The sequence below is a fragment of the Lepidothrix coronata genome, unplaced genomic scaffold (genome assembly GCF_001604755.1).
Source record: "Lepidothrix coronata isolate B3197 unplaced genomic scaffold, Lepidothrix_coronata-1.0 Scaffold57, whole genome shotgun sequence".
Taxonomy (NCBI): domain Eukaryota; kingdom Metazoa; phylum Chordata; class Aves; order Passeriformes; family Pipridae; genus Lepidothrix; species Lepidothrix coronata.
In genome coordinates, this window is record NW_016690237.1 from 4,622,656 (window position 1) to 4,643,199 (window position 20,544).

General features: G+C 39.6%; 1 protein-coding gene across 3 annotated transcripts in view; it reads left to right on the forward strand.

Moving 5' to 3' along the window:
- The window catches only part of DHRSX (dehydrogenase/reductase X-linked), a 205,655-nt gene that overhangs the window by 91,668 nt on the left and 93,443 nt on the right, over window positions 1-20,544 (forward strand). For all 3 annotated transcript variants that reach the window (XM_017816637.1, XM_017816635.1, XM_017816636.1), the window contains one exon: window positions 94-162. In XM_017816637.1, coding sequence (XP_017672126.1) covers window positions 94-162 — 69 coding nt within the window. The remainder of the gene's footprint in view (window positions 1-93; window positions 163-20,544) is intronic.

Below are 20,544 nucleotides of genomic sequence, written 5' to 3' on the forward strand. Positions count from 1 at the left end.
TTACCCTGCGGTTAGCACTTCACAGTGGCATGCTTATATTCACACTTTTAAGTTGATTGCATTGCTAATTTTCTATTTTCTGTATTTTCACAGCTGGAAACAGTGAAAGTGAGGGCCAAAAAGCGGTGAGGAAAATAAAAGAAGAAACTTTGACTGGAAAAGGTACCATAGTATATCCTTTTCTTTAAGGAGCTCTTTATTCCTCTCTTTTTGCTATCTCCTTTTAAATGAGGTCTCCATGTGTACTGTTAAACTTTTTTTATTTGGGGCACTGGAACAGGTTGCCCAGAGAAGTTGTGGATGCCCTATCCCTGGAAGTGTTCAGTGCCAGGCTGGGTGCAGCTCTGGCCAACCTGATGTAGTGGTAGGTGTCCCTGCCCACGACAGCAGATGGTTTTTAAAGTCCCTTTGTACCCAGCCCATTCTGTGATTCTATGAATCTAATTCCTAAAGTAAATCTGACTCAGGGGTAAAATCAACAGGATATTCTTTAAAAAGCGTTTTCAGCTTTGTTTGACTTCTTTACTGTTTGTCATTGCAAAAGGGCTGCCTGCAAGTTACAGTCTGCCTGCGTGTGTATATGGGCAAAATGATTTCATAGCTGAACAAAATTCTGAGTGCTAGTAATATTTGCTAAGGGGAGAATGACAGCAGGTAAGAGCGTGTATGCTCCTTTCATTGTTGGTTTGGCCTCCCATCAGGTGTATATAATCCCACTAAAAAGTGGGGGTTTAGGAGGTAATAGGTTTGTAAAGAACAAGGCTGCTCGACTGGGTTATTTGACACATGTTGAGAGCTTATAATCCTTCAGAGTAAAAACATTTTCTTAAAATAAATGGACCTTTCATATCAAGCCAAAATGCCTACGCTTCTGTGGTTCTTCCGTTGTTTTCTTTATCTGATGAGCTATCATGTTTGTGGAGGCATAAGGAGAGCATAGGTTGGTAACTATGAGAAAAAGCATGTTGCACACTATCTGCTGTGCGATTATAATTTGCAATTTACGGTGGAGGTTAGTGCATCTCATATTTTTGTCTCATGGTTTCTCTGGGTGTAGTTCCCAGTAGCGTATGATGATTCACTCCTTCCACTTTGATGTATCATTTCTTGGCAAAATAATAGGGCAGTGTTGCTAGTCCACCCTATTTAGGATCTTCATGGCTTCTTCTGAGATCTGATTTTATTTTTGTGTCTCTAATAATTACTGTTATGATGATCAAAAAACATGTTAATTATTGTGTTAAAAATCCCTTTCATTAAGATTTATCTTTTGGCTTAAATAAGTGTGCATCCATCATAGCCCCAGGATGCATGTATGCTAGTTAAAGGCATCATAAATTAAGGCATAGTTAGAAGGATCATGAAAGGAAAAAGGTAATTATTACATCATTAAAATCTTTTACTGGAAGTTTCTGTACAGAGACCAAAAGCAGTTGAAATTAATTACATCACGTGACTTGCATAAAGCCGAATAAACCAGAGTCTATCTTATTTTCTCACATCTGTGTGATCACAGGCTTTTCTAGTGCCCTAATCTTTCTTGATTTTTCTGACTAAAGTGAGCTATAGCCCTCAATTATAAACTGTTAAGTTACAGATAGCAGTCTGAGGAAGCTGAAAGTGTATCTGAAGTCAACTGAAGTTCCTCATTGTAATTATTATCACTGATGCTTTAGTAATCTCAGGTCCTGGTAGGTTTGGCTTAAAAAATCCCTGGAAGAGTACTCTCTTTTCAGAATTTGTCGCTGATTGTATATTTAGAAGTGCAATATACTGTACAAAAGACTTGTGCGAGACTGAGTGCCACTCCTCTTTTACTGTTTATCAATGAATTTGCACTTTACTTAGTAATAGGAAGTGTGTGCAGATACCGTGACCAAGACTGGGCAGTGCAAACATATCACCTTTTCAGAAGCTACAGGTCAAGATCTGTTTAGTCACTGCATAACAACATTATCAGTTATCTTGACCCCTTTCCCATGCTTTTTTTTGAGCTTTTTTCATGGCCCTTGTGAAAACACTGCTTTACAGAAACTGTTCCCATCTGGAATATCAGATTCTTGAAGGAAAACTACTCAAAACAGTATTGTGGGGCAGACAGCATGATCAAGAATTGGGACAATATAGCTGTCTTTTTATTATGGACAAAAAATGGGAGTGGATAGTTTGTTATTCAGATCTCAGATCTCTGAGAACAATGAAAATCTTCTTGCTTTTAAGCAGGTTAGACAGCAGAAGGGAGCAAGAGACCTTGTCCTCTCCTTGTTGCCTTGCTGAGCCATACATAGCACAAACATCCACAGAGACAGCTCTGGGAAAATGCCATGCTTATTGAATGCAAGTAATTATAGTGTTTTTAAGCCACTATCATCCTTCTATGTCTTGGCCCACTGTCTGTCTGGGGCTCTGTCTGATATCTACGGGTAAGTAGTTTTACTTAACGTAATCTACACTTACTTCAGGGACAAGTGGATTCAAAGCATGTGCATAAGTAATTCCTATGAAGCAACGTATGAGGAATAATTTGCTGACAGTTTCAGAGAAGGATAAAGGATAGTAATAAAAAGGCCATGCATACTGGTGATTTTTTTTTTTTTTGGTAGAAGCATGGCAAGACCTGAGAAAAGGACTAACAAAGTTTCTGAATACAGGCAGGCAGGAAGTCTGGTTTCCCATGCTGGAGGCATTGAAATCAGACCCAGTGCCAAAATATGGTAGCTTACTGGAGAGGAAAGCAGTTGTGGCCATTCACCTACAAGGCAGTGATGCTAAAGGACACAGAAGATCTAAGCAATATGTTATATCACCTCTTCCTACCATCCATCCTCTCCCATGCTGCTACACCAGAAACCTCCTTGGTTCCTCTCCCTGCCGATTCCAGACTGTTTAGGTGTTCTCCTTGATTTTGGGTCTCTGTGCCAGGTAATCTATTGCTAAGCATAAAGAGTGAGGAAGTACACCGGCCATCGAGTGGAGGTGAATAAGCTACAGGTCCCTGGGGCATAATAGACCCAGTTTGCTTGACCATCAGATTCTCCTCCATGATAAAGAAATCAAAGCCCTCGGATATCCAGAACAGACCAGAAGTAGTACTGCATTGTCATTAAAATTCTCACATGGGCACTATTTCCAAAAGACCAAGGGCAACAGCTTACTACACTGTGAATCATAAAGCTGGAAGAAGCCAGGATGAGGTTGGCATTTATGTTGCTTCCATTTGTTAAATTGGGAACTTGTGTTGTTAATACTAGCAATTATATGGCTGGGAAAATCGTTGATGGCTAAGGATTGCCACAGAGATATTCTAATTGGGTAAGTCTCTGTAATTTGCACATAGGGTGTGTCTTTGTTAGTGTGTTCGTTAGTTAGATCAGGAGAGTGCTTTTCTGGCAACCCTCAGCTGTTGCCCGCTTGCTGAGCACAGGTTCACATCAGGAAGGGCACTGCAGGTCCTGACCTGGATTCCCTTTGGACAGAAGTAGCCTGGGAGGTGAGCTGCAGCAGTAACAGAGCATTGGTGCATGGGGGCAAACAGAGCTCAGCTGAACTAAGCATTCCATCAACCTGTAGCAGTGCCTTTGTCAGGACCTGAGCACAAAATAAGCTCTCGAGATGGGCTTCTATTGATCCAAACCACTTATAAATGTAGCCATAACCACAGTTACCTGTCGTGAACAAACTTCATTGAGTTGCAGAAATGGGAGGTTTCTGGGACAAACTCAACTCTCGATACTAGAAAAGAATCTTTCCATTTACATAATAGAGCATATCTCCTGACTCAGCCTCATTTTATGTCTCTGCAAATGAAAGCTGGTTGTAACCTGATGATTACAAACATACAAATGTTGGAAACTAATATATAAACATGAATGAGAGCTTCATTCATTCCAGCATAGTTTTATGAATGCCAATGGAATCAGCAATTAGAAAAACTTTATGCATAAATATCATTTAGCACAGTACCAATGGAAGGCTCTCACAACTGCAGTGTAGGAGCTTGCAACTAGACTCAAAGGAGAAAAAAATTAAGTTAGTGAGAAAAGAGGGTGTAAAAGTCATATTAAGCATAGACCTCTTCAAAAGGAGAAGCCTGAGTTTAATCTCACCCAACATTTTTGTGGCAATTCAAATAAAACCACAATTATAAAACTACGGACTAAATCTATGGCATTCATGAGACTTCCATTTGAAGTCAGGTGAGAAAGGAAGAAGACTTTCTCCCTCAGAGTCAGAGGAATGCAGAGGTTAGCATGGTGGCAACCAAATTGTGTCATTTACAGTCTGACCCACATCAAGACAGCATGGGCCAAGCAGTGGGATAAATTGCCTTAAAAGCAATTCGCATGCATTTAACAAACCTGGCTTTCTCGCAGAGCTTTCTCTTGGATATTTGTGCTACATGTGGCTCAGCCAGGGAATAAGCAGATGACAAGGTCTCTTGCTCCCTTTTGTAGTATAATCTGCTAATAAGCAAGGAGATTCTCCTTGGTTTTAGAGATCTGAGATCGAAGAATTTATCTGACAGAAGGACTAATCTAGCCACTATGTACCAAGTGTAATTACAGAATAGCTGATAGGTGGTTTCTCCACTAATGCTTGCTGTATGTCAGGCACCAGTTTTAACAGAACAGTCTCCCTTTTTCCACTCTGTACCAGACTAGCTTTCCCTGCAGGCTACAGGAAGTCAACTGCTGAAAGTTTCCAAATTCCCAAACTTTTAGATTTGTTGGTGGTATTCCCAGCATGTGAGCCAGGCTGTGTAAGCCAGTTCAGCAAAGACCGATGCCTTGTTAATATGTGCAAAAGTGTCACCCAGGACTTCTTCTTTGACATGGCATGTCAAAGACATCATTATGGAAATGGTCATCCAATGAGTCAAAAATAGTATAAAATATTTGTAGCTGAGACATATCGTCTATAAGTGTGCATAAGCATGCGTGGGTTTATGCTTGCTTGTGTCAGATTTGCTTTTCATGGTGTAGTTTTGAACTGTAAAAGTCTAACATCCTGGGATTGTGGCTAGACATAATGTGGCTACTTTGTCCTTTCTACCACAGCCTGCTATTGGAATATCCTTTGTCTACCACTGCTGATGCTGAAAGACCAGTAGGATTGGTTTAAAGAGTTTCCTAGCAATAACAGCAGAGTTTCCATCTACATGGTTTCCTTTTTTATGCCGGTGCATTATCTCCAGTACTTAGCCGTGGCAGGTCAAGGACTGTCCTCAGAAAGAGTACAGCTGAATGCCAGGCTCATGAAGACATCCTGAAAGACAGGGTGGTGATATGAATGAGGAGTAAAGAAGCCTCAATCTGACAGTATGCCACTTTGCAGGATCCAGTGTGGAACTGCAGAGTTTTTCTGCTTTGTCACTTGATGACAGGTGTAAGAGCCTTGCCTAAACATTAAGATTTTCTTCCTTCCCTTGCAAAGCCTCATCTTTTTTTTTCCTTCCCTTGCAAAGCCTCATCTAAGGTTATATCAAGTATATTCAAGCCATATGAAAATATTACTTAATAAACTTAATCTCAGTTTGTGACTGGATTCTCCACATGCACAAGGAGTAGAAGACCCTTTTCTAGAGTCCAAGAAAGTAATGCAGGAGTTAATACAAATTCTCTTGCTCATAGCACTTATGTCCCATATCCAGTAAAGCTAGTGACTTTTTGCTCCATATTAAGTAGGGAAGATCTTAATCTGCAGAAAGGTATCTCCAGAGCCCTTTGATAAAATAATTTAGGTGAAAAGTTTCTGAATCACTTGTCCTGCTTTTCTGTTTGTTTTACATAATATTTTGAGGCAAAAACATGATTAAATTCATTGTCTCCTTGCTTATGGTTTTTTTTTTTGTTCTCTTTTTGACTTGCAGTACAACACAATACAAAATTTTCCCCCACAGTTCTTACAGACGTATAAAACAACAGAGAACCCTCTATTTTTCTGAGCTTCTTAAAACACCTTAGAAATTGAATTGTCATGTTAGCAGTGTGGCAAATCAGAAGTTAAGAGGAATACGAATGTGGTTCACACAGCTGACGATGAGTTGCAGATCTGGATAGTGAGGTGGAGATAAAGTCTTTCAAATATAAAATATATTCATAATGCAGGCACAAGCTCTGCCTGCTGGTTTCCTGAATTCCCATTTCCATTGGAAATGTGAAATACATTTTATTAACAGGCTCTGCCACCAGGAATCATGATTTTCTCATATTTAAATTATCTCTAATTGAAACTTAGAGACTAAGGAGCGTACAGGTGTAGCTGCAGGCAGAATAACAAAGTCCCGTCAGATGTCTTGAAATGATTTTCTGACTGTAAATCACCAAAGCCTTGTGTGACTAATGGGACTGAAGCTCCGAGGTTAGGATTTTGCTGATTGTGCTGCCCTACTGAAGGCAATTTGGAGAAAGGGAGTTTCGAAATGAAATTGCTTCTTCAGGGCTGGAAAAAGCTTCCATTTCACACCTTTACAGGATTTTGATCCTCTTGTATGTACCTGTAGAGCCATGATGTCGAGCTGTGACTGAAAAAAAGAGCTCCTGGGTTTGATATCTCCCTTAATAGGCCATTATTTTTTCCGTCTCAAGCAGTATTTGCAGGCAGGTTGCGTGAGCTATTTCCAGGTCTTGTCTGTTCTCAAGAAAATTGCCAGCAAATACTGAAAGACAAAGCCAAGAAATAAGCAATTTTTTTTTCTCTCTGGAATGCTTTAGTATTTCTCTTCCAAGACCTACTTTATATAGTCCTGGCTTCTGTGAGTTACACGTAGGGTTTTAGAAGTTAATTTGCTTATAACAAGTAGAATATTTTCTATGGAAATGCCAGTGGCTTCTGCGCTGGGGATCCAGCTGCCAGGAGCATGGAGAACTTATGGCCTGAAGTAAACATGGGAAAAACAGAGCCTATATTTGAAGCTCTTATGGGCTGTGTGAGCTGCACGTGAAACAACAGACACTGGTCAGCCAGAGTGTTCAGGCTGTGCTGGTCTTTCCTTGTCAGCTCCATCCGTGCAGCAGTACGGCAAGGCTCCAGAGGGAGCAGAGCCAGAGAGGAGTCTGTGCCTCTGAAGGACCAACGCCAATGTGTTCATGCTTAATTTGTATTTCAAGGGCTATTTTTCAATGGCAAAGAATTAAAGCTCTGAATAGATGTCCCAGTTCTAAAATGAGTTATAAGCCAGGTTCTTCCCAGTTGTGCCCAGTGACGGGACCAGAGGCAATGGGCACAACCTGAAATGCAAGAAATGCCATTTAAAAATAGGAAAACTCTTTCTCTTTTTTAGCATATGGACTTTTGGATATTGGCACAGGTTGCCCAGAGGGTTTGTAGATTCTCCATTCTGGGAGATATTTGAAAGCCATCTGGACACAGCACTGGACAACCACCTCCAGGTGGCTTAGTATGAGCAGAAATGGGGACTGGGCAGTCTCCAGACCTGCCTTCCATCCTCATCCACCATGCAACTCTGTGAGTCTAGGGAATTTTGCCAGCCAAATCCTCATGAAACCGTGTCGGCTTCGTGTCCAGTCCTGACTACAAGTACTGTAACATACACAAATTCCCGGACTTCAGGGTTTTCAAGAAATTGTATCAGGGTTCATACAGTGCCGATATTAGACCTTTAGGTAAGAATATATAGTGGTAAGAATAGCAATAATTTGACGGTAATGCAATCTTAGGAAGCAAGTATTTAAAAAGAACTTTGTAGCAGTGTTAAAAAACCCATTTGTGCAAGTAAAAAAACCCTTTCTGTGGAAACAGAAGGAAGGAATGTAGGTACACTGATGCTGGGAGTAAAAATCTGTGTGGAAAGGCCAGGAAATATTGCCTATGACTCTGAAGCAGCTTCCCTTCTTGTTTTTTTTTTTGTTTTTTTTTTTTGTGGGTTTATTGGTTTTTGGGGGGGGTTGTTTTTTTTTCTTCCCTTTTTACAGGCATAAACTAATATATTTTATTTTCAAACTTAAATTTTAAAATTTAAGTTTCAAATGAAATATGTTCAAGATTACATGATGCTTGACATCTCTGCCACATGTTCACCATCTGAATGGAAATTAGCATGCTCATGTGCACTTCAAAACCCTTCTCAGCCTATTTAAAGACTTGCAGGAAATGTGTAATACTAGCATTTTTAATAGTCTTTTCTGGTACTTGGTGCTAGAAAATCTTGCTTGTAAGAAGAGAAAGAAATATTCCTAAGGAGACTAATAGACTCTTCAATTACAAAAAATATCTAACATGAGAACCATTATTTGCCTAATAATCATGTCTGAATTTGGATTTCTCTTCTTATAGTGAGGCACTGTTTCTGGACAAGCTGATGTGAACTGTTACCAGCACCTAATCAATTTCCCCAAGATAATGGTCAGCGATGTTTTATTCCTTACTTAGTCTTAACATTATGTCTGCCGCTGACTCCTCTTACCAAGATTACTGTTGACTTCAGGCTGCTTGGCAGGAGTAGCTCTTCACAACTGATGTGACTTGAGGAGACAAAATAAATCAAATCATCTTTCCAACATTTACTTTGACCTAGTTGAAAAATAATCCTTGCCAGTGTTTTACCTCCCAAGCATGAAAAATATGTGGGCCTGCAGTGAGAGAGAGATCTCCGTGGCTCTGGGCAAGATTTGCTGTTGTTCTGTGTTTCCTCCCATTTTAGTCCAATCTCACTTATGCTCACACACTTGTGCTTTTTAAAAAAATAATTTACAGCAACTAAACTTCCTGGAACATGGATCTTATTTAAATGATGCAGTGTCTGTACTTGTTTCTCTTTAGAAATCTGATTTTATGTCAGAGGGAAAAAAGTAGATATGTATGTATTGGAGGGGAGAAAAGGAAAAATAATATAGGGAGAAAAGCAGTTTCTCCTTTTCAAAACTTTGTCATGATAGTTAGGGGCTTCTGAACTGGAGGTTTGTGAAAAGTTCATTTCCCTGAATTGAAATAAACCTAAAATATTGCAGGCTTTCTCTTAGCTTATACTTTATACTTGGAAGTTAGTCCATGAAAAAATCCCATTGCCCTAATTGGAACAATTTTTGGTGAAGACAGAATTTTTTGAAGAGATATGTCTGTTTTAATGGGAGTGTTTATTGGAAAAAGAGAGAAACATTTTTACACTCAGATCTGCAAAATCAAACAGAGGAAGTATAGAATCCCTGTAGAAGGGATTAACTCAAAAAGTGTTAGTTTGCGTTCAGGCCAATCCAGATCAAAGGCTTTTTATCCAAACTTGTTCTTTGTTTCTTATGTCCCAGACTACTGTACCATCAAAGACAATCTTTGTTTTAGAATCTAGACCTTAAAATCTTCTTGAATTAATAAGCTGCTGCTTATCAGTGCTTTATGTTGATTTGCAAATGCGCACTATAAGTGATTTGGAGTTTTTTCTAAGAGAATTTTGCAAAGGTTTTGTTTAAAACAAGATTTTGTTTAAAAATTGCCACAAAATGAAAGTGTCTCATGGAAAACACTTCTTTCGTGTGAGTCTAAGCCTACTTTCCATTAATCTGTTTGGTTTTGGGTTTTTTTTTGCTTTGAGATGACACAAAATTAATTGTTCTGTCTCAAGCTAAGTGAAGTCTTCAAATGGGATTTTCTTCAAGACTTGGTTTCTGAAAATCGAAGGCAAAGCACATCTCTAGTGCCACAAAGGCCTTATTCTTTGAAATCCTTGGCTATAGATAATAGAGAGAGATGACAAAAAATATGCTTATTTGGGATAAAACAAGGTTGATATACTGAGATATTCTCCTGAGAATCTTAGTCAGGTTCTTTCTCCAGTTAAGATGACCTCAGTTGGCTGGCTGAAGACTGCTATCTTAGAAGATATATGAAACTGTTTTTTAGTCTGGAATCATAATTCTGTAGTTACCTTGACAACTACCAGTGATATCTAACTACATTGTGTTTGCCTCTCCCGATGCCCTTTCAGCCAGTCCTACAGACAGAACAGACAGAATATAGGTTTGTTTGGTTGGTTTTTTGTTTGTTTGTTTATTTTTTTGTTTTAATTCGCTTGAATCATACATCTAGAAAAATGCTAGTCAGAAAGGTAGCTTCTTGAAGAGTAGTCCAGAAATACCGTTCTTAGGCTGTATGAAAATCTTGCACATATATCCCTAGTCTCTTGAATGTAATTTTACCTTCTTTTCTGAAGAAACTATTTTGAAATAAAGCCATACTTTTGTGCTTCCAAAGTGTTTGCATGGGGGTTATTTTTCAGAAGCTGGATACAAAAAAACTAATCCTTTATTTCAGCTGGAAGAGTGTTACCCACCAGCCTCAAGTTTAGGGATTTGTACAGCAGCAGAATGAGGACAGAACATGGGGTTTAATTAATTGCCTTCACCCTACAGTAAGAAGCACGTGCTCTGGGGAGTTTAGGTCCACTGCAGCATGGGGATTCGTGGGGAACAGCTGTGTAAGGAGTGGGTGGGGGCTGAAAGGAACCAGCAGTTGTGGGTCCCTGCCTGCTGTCTGCCTCTGCAATCTCATGTGGGATGGACCTCGGCAGTGCTTGCCTGCTGCCTGTCTTCCTGGACCCTTTACACAAGCTGCCACTGCAGCCACCTAGAGAGATCTTTTAAAACACACCATCTTCTGTAGTCACAGAGGATAAAAATTAGTGCCGTTTTTCCTTCAGTTTCTTTTTAGCACCAGGTGAGATTATTTGTCACTGATGATATAAGGAGAATTCAGTCTCAGAAGGATGGTAAAAATTTATGTTACCAGCACTAATTTAATCTTTGACTTGAAAAATAGATTTTTTTTATTGAACTTTTTTAGTTTTAAGTAATATGACGATTTCTGGGGGGTTTTTTGATGGTTAATTTGAGATTTTGCAGATTAATTTCAGATAATTTTTTAATATAATTTATTCTTTGAGTTAAATAAAAATCAGCATTCTACTGCAATGGATGGTATAAAAAAGAATATGTACAAATGTGTTCAAAGAGCAGCTGAATCAGACAGGCAAAATGACAGACAATGGGTGAAAAAAGGAAAACAGAGGAAAGAATCATGGGAGAAAAAAAAATCCACATTTCACATTCCATTTTCTTTTTGAATGGTCGTATTTTTTAATTTAGTTTTAAATTTAATCCCAAATAGAGAGTTAAAACACTAACATGCACGTTAATAAGCTCAACAAAGTGGAGAAACACTAAAGAGTTAAAGACAGACTAAGGAGAAAACCAATGCAAGGAGTAGAAAAGGAAAAAGAAGCATATGAAGGCAGAGAAAAAGAAGAACTTGGAAAGAGGTTACAGCCACAAAAGCTTGAAGGAACGTGAGATTATATCCAGAAAATATTATGTGCAGGGGCTGACTGGTTGTTTAGCATATATGCTAAGCAGACTTTTGAGTCCATGAGGAAAAAACTGGAATCACTCCATAGTTCAGGATTTAATTGTTGGGAGTTGCATTTATTGCAGTAACATGTTAGAGAAACTCTCGTAGAGTCACGTCCTGGTTAACAGTGACACAGCTTTCACAGCCATGCCTGCTTACAAGGCATGAGCTAGCCCAGCAGAGTGTACACGAGGCTTGTTTAATCCACCAGGTGAGAGGGTATGGGCTTTATTCTAGCCCTCTGCTTACATATTTCCCCCTAACTTCCCATGGAGGAAAATTGTGTATTTTCCTTTCCATTCTGTGTACTTAACTTTCCTCATCTTCTCTGAAGATCTTCCAAAGCGTTCAGCATTCCTGGCATCATTGTATTTCCATTTCTGTTATCTCTCCCTTTTTTTCCCTTCCTCTTTTCCTCACTCTTTTTCTCCTTTCCTTACTCTGTCTTCCTTTCCATCCCTGTCTCTCTTTTTTTTTTTTTTTTGTTATTTTTTTAAAGAAGGGAAAATAGAGCTTTGTAACACATATTGTGCTGTTTCATATTATGTTTAAGATCGTATAAGTGTACTTACAGGAGTTGCATTCTCTGGTTTGCATACTGAAGCCAGCAGTATCAGTGGGAACAAACTGTAGTTTTACTGTGCCTTTTCATGTTCAATTTTAAAAACAATCCTAGGTTAATGGTGCTTGTATAGTCAGAGAAACTGGACATTTTGTAAAGGAACAGTGTGATTTGCTATTCTGCACATTCATCCATATGCTAAGTTTTATTTAGTCTCTCTTTAGTTGGCTTCTGAGATGGAGACATTAACCTACTGCCCAACCAGGAAAAACAAGATCCTTCATTGATTTTATATAGGATTGGAAGAGTACACATGGATGATCTGGATGGCCTGATATCTTTTCTCTGATAACAATTCTGTTAAATTGGTTTCAAAGCTGTCAAATTGAAAAACACAAAGTAAGACTGACATGTTATGGCCAGTGGGTGTTTTTGTCCTAGGAAGAGGTATCATGCTAGCCTTGGGAAAAGCCTGAAAGATAACTTCCATTATTATTCAACTGAAATCCAGAAAAAGAGTGACTGAATCATTAAGCTAATTTTCTCTGAAGGGGATGAAATAACTCTTGATGGGTTTTCTCTCTCCCTGTGTTCCACTTCCTGCTCTTCATGTCAGTGTTTCCCTGGCATAACCATGCCCACTGAATATTCTCTCCATCCTTACCCCAAACCTTTCTTCCCAGGTCCTATATGTGTTTCTGAATATTTCTGGTTTCCTTTTTTATGTCTCAGAACTGCAAATTCTGAGTTTGACTGTCAGGCAAGGCAGGAGTTTGTATGATTACATTCAATAAACATGAATCACAAAGCTACTTGATTGTTGCATCTAGATGTTTCTAATGCTTTTTGGGGGAATATTGTAAACTTCTAAATAATTGGATTTGGGGCTGTAATTCTCTCTCCTCTTGAAAACAACGGTAAACTTACAATTGATTTGAATGCAGTCAGGGATTCTACCTCCTAATTTCAAACATTCCTGTTTCTTTAAGTGTACTGCCTTAATTAGAGACTTGCCTCACATTTATCAGGGAAGTGACAATTCCAGCAATTCACCTCTACAATTACTCTGAGGTAGCCCAGGAAGGCCAGAATTTTGATCCTAGTTGGCCATGAATTTGTCTGGGGAGTTCTCAAGTCTCATGGCTCTTCAAGTCTGAATCACAGTAGGTGTGCAAGCAGGTGCTGTTCCCATCCACGTACGTGTATAATTTATATAATTAATGGCCAGTCATTGCGAGCAAAGATTTGGGTACTGCTAAAAACCCCACAAATTGAATTTCTCTGTTTCTTCAGTCACCAAGAACAGTAATTCGGATACACATTTTAAAATACATACCTTATAATAATTTTGTTTCCAATGAATTTACAGCTAACTGCAAGGATTTTTTTGAAGGTTTCTGTACCCTAATGTAACCTGTATAGAACTGAATAGTGGGGTGATTTCTGTATGTGCTAGAGTTCATATATGCTAATCAGTCTGACTGTTTAGAAAACACTGTGTAGCACTGGACTAATGTGCAGTGAGAGTAGCCTGTAAAGGTTGGCAATTAGCTGGTTTCGGTGACCTTTTGTCTACACAAGCAGCTGGAATCTTGTGCATTCCCGACAGCCTGCAGTTCCAGTGCAATGAGGCTGAACCAGGCTTTTCTGTTTTATGGATGAAATCAAGCCAAAAATAGTCTCTATAAGTGCTGTTATCTTTTATGCATGGTAGTTACAGACAACAAATCAAAGATCTTAGTTGCTTTATACTATATCCCTTCCTTCCCTCCTTTCCCCCCTCCCCCCCCCAGTTGTAGGCATTTTGCAGTCCTTCCTCTAATGAGCTTCTTATTTTGAGGAGGTCACAGTCATCCAGACCGTGTTTTGGTTTTCTCTGCTCGGAGCAGCTTATCTGCAGTTGTTCCTGTTAAGTGTTGCCTAATTGCATACTTTTGCTTGGTCTTTCAGGAAATTTCTAATGATCCTCCCAAGCCTTGGTTAAGCTAAATATTCCTGGGTTGTCAGCGACTTTCACCACCTGTCTATTCAGCCTGCTTTACAGAAAATTTGTGACACCTGGCACCTACCACTTGTTTGGGTACCACGCAAATGAACTACTGCGTTTCTCTGGAGAGTGCTCAGAACGGGCAGCAGGCAGAGACAATGATTGCTGCTAGTGAACAGGGCCATTAGTCAGCCCTTAGTCTCAGGTGCATAGAAAAGGGTTCTCCTTGGGGCCCAAACAAACCTGATGCTGAAAATCCGGCTGGGTTTTTTGTTTGTTGTTTGTTTTTCTGTGATGTGTGTGCAGAACAGTAAAAGCTCAAATAAAACAAACAAGCAAGATCTGGAAATAGCCAGTGCCTGTGCCTGAAATAAACCCCATCATATAGTAACAGTTGAACTAAACTTTGTGGAATGGAAGAATGAAATTTGCAGGTTGCAAAAGCAGGGTGCTGAAGGCACCAAGAAGGTAGCACACTAGGATGCAAGCTGCTGCTGTGTAGCATATTTGGAAAGAGGGTATTTTATTCAGGAGTTCTTCTGTATATACCTACCTCGGTGTGTGGGTGTCAAGTCTTCTGAGAAGATGGAAGAACAAGTGGTTAGACAGAATGATGGGAATGCTGTGTTGACTGATCAGAAACCTTATCTGGAAAGTGAAGCTAATTTTAGGTGAACGCAGTAAGGAAACATGTAGGAAAAAGATGGATAAATTTGGACAGGCTTTTTTTCCTTTTTACTGGAGTAAGAGAAGGAGTCAGAGAAACATGAGTTTCCAGCAAGAACATCTGAAAGGCTTTGTAAAGGTTTTGTGAATACTGTGACGCGTGTCTTTAACCCAGATATATTGAACTGAAAGGGATGCAGATACTACTGTGAAGATAGAAGACTAGATAAATGTAAGATTTTTAAGTTGCTTTTTCATGGAATATACGATTTTTATCTCACAAAAGAGATTTCCAAGAAACAGATCCAAGCCTGGAGGAGCAGTAATGGTAGAAGAGCTAGCAATAGCAGAAGGATTACTGGGAAGCCAACTGCAGCTGGAGAGTTGCTGGTTATATTGGACACATTAACTGTATGAACATGGATCCATTACCTTTTTTAGTACAATAAATAAACAGCAGTTGGTATTGAATCTCCATATTCAGTTTTAAGAGTGATATAAATTGTTGACTAAATGATCACATCAGTGTCCTGGCTCATTTTGTGAAAGTCTCAGAAAGCAGAGAAATTTAGATGAGATACAGGAGCAGTTTCTAAAGATGTGCAAAGGTTAGAGTTTTTAATTGCAGTCAGCATAGCCTCTGAATTCATGAATATGCTTTGTGCTTTGGACTTTTTTTTTTTAGTGTACTATTTGTCATTACAGTGAAGATCTAAAAGCTTCATTTCACTAAGTGAATATAGGGAGAACTATAAATCAAGATTTATTTTGGCTAGAAATTAATATTTGCTTATGTAAGCCAAAAGTAAAGACTCATAAAATGAGTAATATTTTGTTTCTTCTGTAGTGTGTCAATAACAGCTTCTCTTTGGAAATTTTAGCCTTTCCAAATTCATTTTCAGCACTTATGTGTTTACTTACCTGTTTAAATTAAGAATTGGCAGGAATCTAAGAAAAAAATTACTTGTTTCTGAGCTGATATGATCTTAATTGAGAATGCCTGGCTCTCACACTGTCATTGATCACTTATTTTTGTGAATTATATAAAGGCACACATAAGGAATATGAATACTCCCCCATGGCAATATCCAGCAGAAGATGCTGAGAGAGCCCAGGTGTTTTAATATGTTGGTTTGAAAAAGCTCCAGAAATAGTATGTGGTTTTGGAATCCTTGGAGGAGGCATAGGACAGCTTTCCAAACACCTGGACTCCTTGATCCACCTGTAGGATAAGCTCTCCTGCCTAAGATGTTGCAACATATTAATCATCTTTGCCATGCTTGAACAATACCCACTTCTTCATGGTGTTGCTCCAGAACGAAGGTGCAAGGTTTCTACGCAGATCCTGCAGAAATATTGCCCCAGAAAACATGTTCTTCCCTGCCTTGTTTCCTTCAGATCTGCAGAAAGACTTTGAAGGTCAGGGGTCTGGAGGAAATGGGAAATAAGAGACCTTAATATGCTTTAGATCTTCTATGTCTTTATGTATGCTCCCTCCAGTGACACAGACAGAAGGAAAAATATGAATGCTTACCTAAGTAAAGGTTTGATTTTTAACTTAAATGCAGTTTCTGAGTAGAGCCTTTCAGATGGTGCAGCTGTAATAGATCAGACAAGCTGTGAGATGTTAAAATATATAATGACAGAAGTGGGCATTTAGCTACGTTTTTGCTTCCTTCCCATTCATCAATACCTAATGAGTAGGGATAAATTGTGACAGGGTATTGAGCAGCGTAGAGACAAGTGCAGAAGAGACCAATGTGTACATCTTTGTAGGAGGAATCATAGAATCATAGAATCAGCTGGGTTGGAAGGGACCTCTGAGATCAAGTCCAACCCTTGATCCACTACCGCTGTGGTTGCTAGACCATGGCACTGAGTGCCACATCCAGTCTCATCTTAAAAACCTCCAGGGACGGAGAACCCACCACTTCCCTGGGCAGCCCATTCCAATGCCTGATTACCCTCTCTGTAAAGTATTTCTTCCTAATATCTAACCTAAACCTCCCCTGGCACAGCTTAAGACCATGCCCTCTTTCTTACTGATAGTTGCCTGGGAGAAGAGACCAACCCCCACCTGGCTACAACCTCCTTTCAGGTAGTTGAAAATGGGCACCAGCAAAGCATGGGGAAAAAATGCTGTTGTGTTAATTTCATAATAAATGCATGACTTGAGCTGTTTCTGTCAATGTTAATGTACACTACAAGCGAATTAACAAACTAGTAGATGTTAAGGTTATTTAAGCAAAAAAAAAAATAAAATCATGCAATGTACTGAAAAAGTTGAATCTAATGAGTTGTAAGATAAGGTGGTCAGCAGACCTTTCCACAGATATTTATGGGAAGAGAAAAAGGAGCCCCAAGACTATATCTGATGCAACTTAGGAAGAATATATCACGTGCATTATGAAGTGGTTATTTGTTACCACTATTAAAAACTTTGCCGCTGTTGCCAGGCATAACTTCGGCTTTTTGAAGTGCCTAACTGACATCTTTGAATCATGTTCTTTCATCTCCAAGATCAAAGAGTTTTGGACCTATTAAGGAATATTTAGACTGTAATAGACTCAGTTAAGGTACCTGTTTTATCGTACCTGTCCATGACATGACTTTGGGTGGTATATCCACATGGCTTTTTCAGACTGAGAAATATAATCTGTCCCAATTGGTTTTTAAGAGCTGTGTATAAACTAATTGACCCAGGAGGTGCTTCTGACTGGTGACATCTGCACCCCATACCAGGGTAAGACAGAGGCACACATCAATGCTAACTATCGGCTTTGTTTTTTGCAAAGAGGAAACCCAGAAACTCTTGAAGGCTAGGGTCTACTCAGTTCTGGATGACTAGGGTACTCTACAACATGCTCCCACTAAATTACATGAATTGGAAGGGGTCATCAAGGCAAACCCTTAGGAACATGGAGTTTTTTTTAAATGTTCCACAGAAAACAGGGTATGATAAAATATGATTAATGTGTGTTGTATGAAATATTATTGAAGTACTTGATTTTCTGATCAAGGTGATATGGGGGGAAAATCATGTTTCAGCATTATAAGAATTGGAGATTTCAAGAGCTAGCAAGGTGGTTTTAGAGGGAGATATATATTCTAGAGGTTTGTACGAGGCATCTCATCCACCCTTCTGCATCAAAACCTCAGTCTCATGTGGTGTAAAGATCTCATCTGGTATGAACAAGATCTTCCAGATACAGTTTTTAGATATTTTCATTCCAAAGATAACAGGATACCGTAGCATGTATCTATTCCCCAGACTCTACCCCATTCACATAGTGACAAATCCTTTTGCAAGGAAGGAACTCAAGCATACTTCATACAATTTTTATTCCATGAAAGAAGTGAAGCCTTTTGGTACTCAGCATGATATTCCCCTTTATGAGAAACAGTCCTTTGGCATAGCTAATGCTGGGCACGCTGTGGTCAGTCTGTCTAACCTCATCTATGCTATTGCTGAAACTCAGTGACTGAGAAAGCCTTTGTGGACTGTGTTGAGTAACTTGTGGTCTTCTCCCTTGCTGAAAAGTCTCTGAGGCATAGTTTGGACAGTTAGCATCTCTAAACCACTGGTGCCTGGGAGCTGATGGGAAGTGATGTGGGAAGCATCAGTAACCAGTGGGCTGGACGAGCCCTCCTCCTGCTCAGTTTCTGCAAAAAACACCATGCGGAAGCAGCTCTGCTGTGTCGCTGGGACTTGTGTACATTTGCTGCAGTTGACTGTAGGATGAGACTGGTTCTGGACAACTGGATGGCAGGCCATGAAGAATAAGGAAACCAACAATTGGTACTCCTGATGAGGATGAGTTTGGGAGCTTGAACTCAGGCCCTTTTGATCCTGCACTGTGTTCCCTGGCACTGCAAGACTCACCTAGCCAGCCTCAACCATTGGAGAACTGGTTGAGTCCTTCAAGCTTTTCACCCAAATTCCTTCACTAGTAATAGGAGAGAGACTAGCACATCTAAAAGGCAATTTTCTCCACCACAGACAGCTGTTATAAGGAGGGCAGCATAAATGGCTAGCTGGAGCTAGGCAGCTAACTGTAGCTGACTGAGATCACCTCCCTTCTTTCTGTTCCTTTGGTTCCATGCATAATTCATTCCTTTACAGGGAAGATAAGTGTTTTTTTGGAATTAGTGAAAGAACAGTATACATATCCGGGAGGATATATATACTGAAGTATTTCAATCTGCTGCAAAACAATTTGTGTCTCTTTGTAGTAAAAGAAAATTGATATATATTTTTTTCGTATGAGATAAGGGAGACAGTAATTTAACAAATAATACACCTACCACTTCTAGACAAACCCAAAAGATATGTATATTATGGTAGCTGGCCTCAGTCCAGCAAAGCCATTAGCCATGGGTAACTCTTAACAAAAAGAAATCTGCTTAGCTCCCCCTCCTTATGCTTTTTAAGACATTGATCCTGTGTGCTGATCCATTTGGCCCATTGGGCTGGAATATTTGACGACCCACAAGGGAAAGGGAACATCTGGTTCAAGGTTATGTTTACCAGTCCCCTCCCTGCCCTCACCCAAAATCAGCCAAACAGACTTTTTCCCACCCCCAAACCCAAAGAGTTTCCCTTTTCTACAGTTTCTGTGTGTTACATGCCAGCCCTCATCCAATCCTTTATCCTCCAACCTGGGTGACATTTGTACAGACTCAATATGTGTCAGACAGGATTTGAGCCCAGCCTTGACACAGCCAGAGTGCAAGCATTATTGATCACAGGCACAGAAGGGCAGTCTTAACCTTTGTAATGTCAAGAGTTTTTTCTTTCTCTAGTTTCTGTTTTACTTCAGGAAGGGGTGGGGAAAAACTTGATCACTGAATAAAACAATATAGGGCATGAAATAATTTGTGCTACTTATGGAGTAAATGATTTAGGTAAGGATCCATCAGAATTTTTCTATAGCCTAGCCAGTTATAAATCTTTGTAACAGGAATACATCATTGGGTTCAGGGATTTTTTTTCCTGAATGTACTGGAATTACACAGTGCATTTTTATATACTTCTCTGTTTTTCTGGTGAACGCTTGTATGTCTACATGGGACTTCTGCATTGAGCCAATGAAGCAACTTTTCTCGGTCATGTTTTTTGGTATAAATGTGCCAGGATACGTGATCTGTGAGTTAAGACCTGCTTTGAAGCTCCAGAAGTTTATGTTTGATGGTTTTGTCTCAAGGCCAAGCATGAACAACTGATACTTTTTCCCATTTCAGTTCCTCTACCTGTGTCTTGTTGTTTAAGCAACACACACAGTAAAATCTTTGGGCACCCAAACTGCCTTCTAGCTGTGGCAAATAGTTGCTATTCATCAATGAACCTATGTAAGATTTCGAAAAAGTGCTTATAGGTAAACTGGGAAGAGGAAAGGCAAAAAATTAAAGAGTTATTTTTGTGGTTGATCTGTTCATCTACCTGTTATCTGTAAATATGCCTAGTCATACCTTATGTATGCTTGCATGTTTGCTTCGTGCAGTGGGATTTTCCTTACTGCATCAGGAAGAAACTCTGACCTCTGTGAAAGACTTTTGTTGTGATGGCCATGGCTCCAGCATCCAAGCCACATACAGAAGCACACTTCTAGTACGTGTGCTCAGTATCAACATCTGTATATGTTAGGTACAGCTGTCAGTTCTGTAACTTCGAAAAATGTAGTTTCCAGGCTAGCACAATACTGTAAGTTGTCTGATGCCAAGAGCAAAGACCAAGTCTTCATGCCTGAAATGTTAAGCTTTTATTGTTCTGCAGAGATTTGCACGGTGCTGTGTGTGTCTGTACTTTCTGGCAAGATGCCTATGAGCAGCATCAGTGTAATGCAGATGTGCCTTACTTTTCTCACTCCCTATATCATGCAGATGCTCCAAGCTCATAGCAGTGTCATCTGCCCTTTCTGTGAGCAGAGGACCCTTTGGAGATGTGTTCCTTCCTATATAAAGGTCACAGGCT